Below are 7,806 nucleotides of genomic sequence, written 5' to 3'. Positions count from 1 at the left end.
TTTGAGGACATTGCAGGCATTCATGACCTTTTTTTCTTTTACTGATTTCAAAACACAGCAAAAACTAGCTAGTATTGTTACAGCTAGGAATAAACCGAATACGGCCAAAGTATACAGATGTAGAGAGGAAAGGGGGAAAAGGAATATTTCCAAATTCACCTGGCCCTTCAAATTGAAGGGCCAGTGCTATGCTATCTATCTGCTCATCATCTTTTGAGCATCTCTCTCGACATTTCTCAGGTCAATTTTGTTTCTCTTTTTTCTGTCTCTAAGAGCCATTGAAGCTTCCTTCATCTTCCAACTACTTGCAATATCTAATCTAACACTAGATGGAGACCTTCAAAAGAAACCATCCAGTGGCTCATCAGATGTCTCATTTCGCCACAGAGGCAGCTTTTGTGCATGTACTGGGTATTTACCTTGTTCGAACCGGTAAAATCTTGATAGCAACCTGAACCGTCAGAAAATTGCGATGCTGAAGTTCGAGATTTGCTTCTCTCAACTCAAGGTAAGTGTCTACATTAACAAGCTTCTACAACCATGAGAAGCAAATGCAGCGCACCAATCGATCAGTAGCAGAAACTTATTGCAGATTACTCCTTGTCTGTCAACTCTGTCCTCAATTGTTGGCAAAGATAACTGGCATCGAAATCAACCAATAACTAGACGCAGTTCAGTTGAGGCATCTAGCTCAAGCTGTGAGTGAGTAGCATTGTCCATTTCAAAAGAAATTGAGGTCAGTATATCCATAATGATTGATCTCAGTGTACCCATATGAGTATGGCAGTAATTCTTCCATGTCCAACTGGGAGCTCCAAGAACTCATCTTCTGAATTCGGCTGTGATTGATCGATTCCACTTCTGCACTGAACATGCTGTAGACAGGTCTGTGGTCTGAGAAGCGAGACTCTCCTCGAACATATGAGAGTTGGCTAAGGCCCCTTCCATACCACAAAATGCGGTCACACCTGCATAAAAAGATACCAAATTTCGATAAATGTACAAACTAGGACAAACTTCTGGCAATTTAACTATAATTATATATCATGCTGGTGTTCGATTAAATGTACAAATTATGACAAAATTCTGGCAATTTAACTATAATTATATACCATGCCGGTGTTCGCTTCTTCTCCTTATGGTTTATGTCGTCTCCTGCGTATTTGTCAGAATTGTTGGAGTATTTGTAGGTTGGTGGGAAGTATATCCTCCCCTCATTCCAGCCGGGAAACACACGTCCGCCTCTTTGCTCACTCCTCAGCTGAAAGCACAAAAGTTTCACACCATCTCATCAGGATTGTACTTGCCTTTTACTTTGTCGAACTATTGACGCCTTGTAACATCAACGAAGCAAAAGAATGACAAGAGATAAAGCACTGGTTGCCAATGTCACAAGAAATCTACTATTGGAAAGAATTTTGCTACTTTTTCTATTACTCACGATCAGAAGATATGCATGGAAGTACATTGTGTCTACAAAGTTGTAGCTAAGCTCTCACCTGATCTTTTTCCAGCAATGCTTTCCAGTTACGCATCTCTACAAGCGCCTTCACTGATCGATAGGAAAGTGCGATGCGATAATTCAGATCCCCGAGCCAGATTATCCGACTAAAACAAAATGCAGAGACATGGGATGGCATTAGTACATTTACACAAGATATGCAATTGAAAGTTGCTACTGATGCACTCAGAATAAGGTGTCTGCTTACTCATGCTCCAAGATAGTTTCCGGACATCTCTCATACTGCCCACAAACCCTTGGGAACCTGGTCTTCCTCAAAATCTCCATTACATCGGAGTTCCTACGGTGCTCGTCACCATCTTTTTGACCTGATGTTAGATGACTGCAGACGAAGCAAAAGCTCGTTTGGTGCAATAACATGCTAATGGAAATTGAACCCTGAAAAACACACCAAAACCCTCTTATTGGATTCCAAAACGACCAGAACCAAACCAACTCTCTTTCTCTGATTCCACGTTTGAGTTGCATTGTTGTCAATTAATCAGGATAGAGTACAACTCACCTTGTTTCCAAGATAGCCCATTAATCCCCTCCCAACACAAGAAACTTTCAGATTTCTTATGTCATTCTTCATCTCTTTCCGAGACCAAATCATCAGGAACAATCCAACCATCTGCTTGCTTGCAACCAGGCAGTACCTAATCATCAAAATTGTACAAATAAACTTAACTAAATTTCATGAAAACAGCATATGTTTACATGATTTTAAAATAAATAGTTTTTCAGATAATACGAAGGAGAATTGCATTTTCCAGTTAAGAAGATGGCATGATCCACTGACTGAAATTGCAGGTACCTGGCAGGGCCACGAACTGATCCGCTGTATTCTTCCATGGGCGGAGCATTGCCGTATCCGTGCGACATCGGAGAGAACACCGTGGTCGGCGACCCGCCGCCGTCGTCCTCGTCGTCGGACTGACCGCCGCCCCACCGGTAGTTGGCCTCGTAGTCGCTGGGCCTGCTGCCGTACATGACGCGATCGTTGACGCTGAAACGCCGCTCGAGCCTGGCAGGGCCGGGGCCGGCGAGGATGTCGCCGTCCGCCCGCAGGCTCCGGCTGAGCCCGGACTGGAACGACCGCCGGTGGAAAAAGGACGGGTTGTTCTGCCTCGACCGCTCGAAATCGGCGTCCATCTCCGCCACCGGGTACGGCGCCGGCGACGGCGTCTGCAGGCTCCCGCCGCCGCCAACGCCGCCGCTGCTTCCCGGCAGGCTGTTCAGGGTCTGCCTGACCAGCGACACCCACTTCCTCGCCGGACCGTTGTCCTCGGCGCCGAGGACGTTCCCGGCGTTCAGCGGGACGATTTCTTGGAACCTGCGCCGCAACCGCAACGGCAATCAGCCGCCGATCAATCAGGCTAAACAACGCAAGAGAAGAGAAGAAGGCAACAGAGTCCGGCGTACCCTAGGACGTAGATGTCGGCCGGCGGCGAGGAGCGGAGCCAGTCGTCGAGGCTGAGGGAGGCCGGCGGCGCGCGGCCACCTACATTCCACGTGGCAGCAAAGATCCTACCCTCACGAGTCACGACACAAGAGGAAGATGACATCACGCTCCCGGACGGAACCGATCGATCCAGTTCGTGGACGCACTCCGCGACATCGCAACAGGGCTCACCTGTAGTCCAGCATGACGGTGGCCTCGGCGGCGTCGAGGTCGATCTTGCTGCGCCGCGACCGCTCGTGGCTCCTCCGCGACGCCCTCTCTGGATCGGGAATTCCACGGCGTTGGGCAACGCGAGTCAGGAATCAGAGGTCGGGGCCGCTGCACGATTCAATCGCAAGCAGAAATGCGGAAACTTTTTATTTTTCTGCAGGAACGAATTCCTCACCTGTTCTGCTCTTCTTGGCGCCGCAGGAGTCCCTCCTGGTGAAGCCGCTATCCATCCAGTCATCATCCGCTCCACCTGCAGCAAGAACGGGTATTAAATTTGACAAAAAAAAAATCTAAGAGAGGAATGACTCATCGACGTTCGATTACAAAAACAGAGAATGATTAAAGAACAGGAAACAGGTACTGAAGTCTGAAAAGTTGAGGCCTTTGACAGTTTGACTAGCAGCAGCTGCAGGAGGACAGGACAAGGGGAAGGCAGGGGGAACAGTAGACGGAAGGAACAAAAGAGTGATCTTCCAGTGGCAGACAGAGGTAGGAGAGATGGAAGCCAGTGGTGGGCCCCACAAGAACACACACACCGAGAGACACTCCGAGAGGCCAAGCACCAAGCAGGTTGCAGCTATCAACTGACTCACCTGACCTCCCAGTCCCAGCTGCCGCAGCATCGGCGTGGAAGTCATGGGACTTGCCCCTGATGTTGAACCACTTCCTCACCAGGCTCTTGGACCACGACAGCTGCAAAATGGATCAAACGCAGCAGCAAGAAGAAGAACAGCAGCAGCAGCAAGAAGACGGTCAGGTCAGGCAAGTAAACAAGGTTAAGATAATTGCAGGGATTCAAGAGCAGTGAGAACTCCACCTTGCTCATCTTGCCGCCGCCGCCGCCATCCCTCATTGTTCCCCTTCCTCAGGGGGGGAGCACTCATGCAGCCAGGCCCGGCGATGGCTCTTGACCTGTCTCTTGTCAATGCAGGGGATGGGCAGGCCAGGTGAGGCTAATAAGGTAGGAGCCAGGGGCGGTAGAGACAAGCAGGGCACTGTTTGTCTTTCCGTGCACAGAGATTGCGATGTGATGGGAAAGAGAGAGTTGAGAGGGAGGAGCAAGAAGGCTGCAAGAGGGATTGTTCTGGTTCTGGGCAGGCAGCAACGCAAGGGATTTGTTAATGGGAGGGAGAGGAGGAGGACGGGGGGAAAGAGAAGACGGGGTCAGTCAGGCTCAGGCTCACGCCGGCCGGCCGCGGCTGGAATGGCTGGCCTGTGAAGCAAAGGGAGAAAGGAGGCGCCCCAGCCGAATGGCAGTACTCCTGCTGTCTCCTACTTCTAGGAGGTAAAGAGAGGCCTACTAGCATTTGCAGACACTGACAGAGAGCGAGAGTAAAGCTAGAGAGAGTGTGTATGCGTGTGTGCCCATCTCTCTCTTCCCGTTCGAAAGTTTAAGCGTTTAGGACACCTGATTACTGATTAGCCGTCAAATAACAGTAGTCGATTCAGATTACCTGCTCAGCTGATGATCACGTCACAGGACAGCCCACGGCCACTGCCGCGGTCAAAACCTGAAACCGCCGTGCTGTTAATTTTGTTTGGCCGGGCTTGGCAGGTGACTCCTGCTGCCGGCACGGGGTGAGGTAAAGCTGTTGAATTGCCGGCATTAACTGGCGGGCGGGATTGGTGGGTAAATGAGGACAATGGCCACCTCAATTCAAGTGGTTTCTCTGAGTCTGTGGATGGAAGGAGCGGAATTGGTGGATAACAAGCACAAACTTCTCTGGGAACAGGGGCCTTGTTTCGAATGCAGAGTTTCTCTTGGGGTAAAACTGATATATGCAAAATTCTTGTGAATTTACCGCGTTCCAACTGGACCGTGAACTACAGCTATACGAATTTCATGTAAAATGAGCTCTTAGGCAAAATCTTGTTGGGTAGTAAATTCAAACTCAAGCTCATTTTTGCTTGCTAAATCCTCTAGGTAAAAAAAGAATGACCATTTCTCCTAGGTAAAACCTCAATTTTCCTATCAAAAGTGAAGTTATGAAGAGCGGTAGAGGGACTATGGCAGTCGTATGGGCAGGAGTATTGAATATCAAATGGCATTTGCGTGATGTATGTAATTTTGAACAAGTAGTTCTTTTTCTTTTGGAGTCATAACTGTCGTAAGATGTCTATATGTCACGTTAACAAGAACCGTTAGAGAAGAAGAACCAAGTACCCTTGTAGAAGAAGGTGTACATAGATCTAAATTAGAGACGTAATACGTAAACACGTCATGTTGACTAAGCAGTAGGTATGTTGCTAAAGGAACTTTTTATGTACAAACGACTAAATAGCTAGCTCTATAGAAACAAGAGACCAAAAGTGGTAGACAAGCAAGTTGTGTTCCACCCTCTTACCGAAAGAAAACATGACATGATGACGTTATAGTAAAAAAAAAAAAAGGGCCAACACTCTTAATGTGACTTCCTCGTGGATGAGTTGGACAAACCTTGACTAGCACTCTATTGAAAACAATGCTCTTCAATTTCTTTCCTTTTTGATGCTCTATTACGTGTAAATAGTTACACATATAATTGCTTCATCAAGTTGCTTTTCTTGTCCTACAAATAAGAATTCTCCTCAAAACATCTTAGATGAAGTTTTTTCTTAGGGAATAACATCTTGGGTGAATTGACAAGCCAAGGCTCAATTCGAGGGTAATGTGTTTAACATCCTTTGGGGAAATATAATATACTTTGCCGAAGATTTGTCCAAGATGGCTCACCTTATTTTTTTTCAGTAGAGTGAAGAACCAAGTATCCTCATAGAAGAAGGTTTACATAGGTATTAGTTACAGACTTACATGATATGTCAACACGTCATGTTGACTAAAAAATAGGTGCGCTGCTAAGGAAACCTTTTTATGCACAAGTGACCAAATAGCTTCATAAAAACATGAGACCAGAAGAGGTAGACAAACAAGTTCTCTACTGCCAACTAATCGAAAGAAAACATGACATGATGATGTTATGGTAAAAGGTCATGCTATCTTAAGGTGACTTCTTGTGGGCTAGTTGGACAAATCTTGACTAGAACTCTACTGGAAAAAAATACTCTTCAGTTTCTTTCCTTTTAGATGCTCCACTATGTGTAAATAGTTACTTATCAGAAAGAATGTCCATTTCTCCTAGCTAGGTAAAAAAACTTTTTTTCCATTGGAAGTAGAGTTATGAACAGTGGTAGAGGGACTATGGCATTCCTAGGTGGGAGTTTTGAATATCAAATGGCATTCATATAATATATGTAATTTTGATCAAGTAGTTACTCTAGAGTCATGACTACCTTTAGATATAGATATATGATGTTAACAAGAAGTTGTTAGAGAGAACTAAGTATCCTTGTAGAAGAAAAAAGGTTTAAATAAATATTAGTTAGAGACTTACATGATACGTCAACATGTCATATTCACTAAGCGGTAGGTGCACTACTAGGGAAACTTTTTATGTGCATGCGATCAAACGGCTCTACAAAAACAAGAGATCAAAAGGGATAGGCAACAAGTTCTCTGCCACCGGCTAACCAAAAGAAAACACGACATGATGATGTTATGGTAAAGAAAAAAGTTCCTACACTCTTAGCGTGACTTCCTCTTGTACCAGTTGGACAAGTATTGACCACATTCTATTGATAAGCTAATCTTTAGTTTCTTTCCTTTTAGATGCTCTGTTATGTGTAAATTCATCATATTTATTGGGATTAGGATGCTTTTCTTGTCCTACAAACAAGAATTTTCCTCAAAACATATTGGTTGAAGCTACAAGCCTAGAATCAAGTTAAGGGTGATGTGTTCAACACCCTTTGGGAAAATATAACATAGTTTGCCAAAGTATCACTGATTTCAAATTTATTTACATGCAACATATTGAAGAACTTGCATATGCTTTCTAATGCCATATGCTTTCTAAATCCTCCTAACACTACATACCATCAAATGAAAGGTTGGTATAGCTCCCTAAAGCTAGCTACCATCAACTAATTTGGATGTATGTTCTCTATTAATGATACATGTGTATAGTCCTATCAAACTTATCATCCTCAAAAAATGTATTTCTCTTGGTCGTTTCTAATTAATGATGATTGGATCGTCAGAGTTAAACTTGAATTTATATGTATTCTTATAAGAGATGCAATCCATCTATCTGACAAAAATGTAGTTTGGTAATTTCATTGTGTGGGTTTTAGATCAGATCCATGGGTCAAGATTTTCTTGTAGCACACTAGTTTTATCTTTATGCAATACTTTGCCGGGTTTTTATGTAAATAATTGATCTAATCAAACACTTATCTTATATTAGCATTTTTTTCCTTAGGCAATGTTCCCCTTGAATGGCACTTTTGATTACTGATTGTGGTTGGCTAGGATGGCCTAGCGCCATGCTACCTGTTATGCGAGCTCTAGTGACCTACACAGGATGTAGGATATTACGTGTACGGACGGTCTAAACCTATCTAAGTTTTCGTCTGTCCTTAGTTCCTACTCCAAGGAAGCTTAGCACCTTTTCACCCCCAACCGAATCCAAAAGGGTTCCTCCAGACTCTTGCTTTTGGTGCTCATTCACCAACAATGGTAGATGGATGAGTGTGTAAATTAAAGAAGCAAATTACATGAAAGAAATAATAATGATCACTTTCTTACCATATT

At 44.6% G+C, this 7,806-nt stretch overlaps 1 protein-coding gene across 1 annotated transcript; it reads right to left on the bottom strand.

The window, feature by feature from the left end:
• LOC117837409 (type I inositol polyphosphate 5-phosphatase 4) lies at positions 1 to 4,433 on the bottom strand. Its single transcript, XM_034717026.2, has 11 exons — positions 3,994 to 4,433; positions 3,770 to 3,869; positions 3,352 to 3,426; positions 3,138 to 3,225; positions 2,927 to 3,031; positions 2,319 to 2,837; positions 2,025 to 2,160; positions 1,710 to 1,900; positions 1,500 to 1,608; positions 1,113 to 1,261; positions 1 to 968 (listed from the first exon to the last, which is right to left on the bottom strand). The coding sequence occupies exons 1-11, from the start codon at positions 4,027 to 4,029 to the stop codon at positions 722 to 724; spliced, it is 1,755 nt and encodes a 584-aa protein (XP_034572917.1). The 5' UTR covers positions 4,030 to 4,433; the 3' UTR covers positions 1 to 721.
• Between the last annotated feature and the right edge of the window lie 3,373 nt (positions 4,434 to 7,806).

This window comes from Setaria viridis, chromosome 9 (assembly GCF_005286985.2).
Source record: "Setaria viridis chromosome 9, Setaria_viridis_v4.0, whole genome shotgun sequence".
Taxonomy (NCBI): Eukaryota; Viridiplantae; Streptophyta; class Magnoliopsida; order Poales; family Poaceae; genus Setaria; species Setaria viridis.
This window is presented reverse-complemented; position numbering and strand designations above follow the sequence as displayed.

Coding starts and splice junctions, on each gene's coding strand:
- LOC117837409 (XM_034717026.2), bottom strand. CDS start 4,029: ATGAGGGATGGCGGCGGCGGCGGCAAGATGAGCAAG. Junction 3,427..3,769: donor AGCTGGGACTGGGAGGTCAG/GTGAGTCAGTTG, acceptor TTCTTGCTGCAG/GTGGAGCGGATGATGACTGG. Junction 1,609..1,709: donor GAAACTATCTTGGAGCATGA/GTAAGCAGACAC, acceptor ATTTTGTTTTAG/TCGGATAATCTGGCTCGGGG.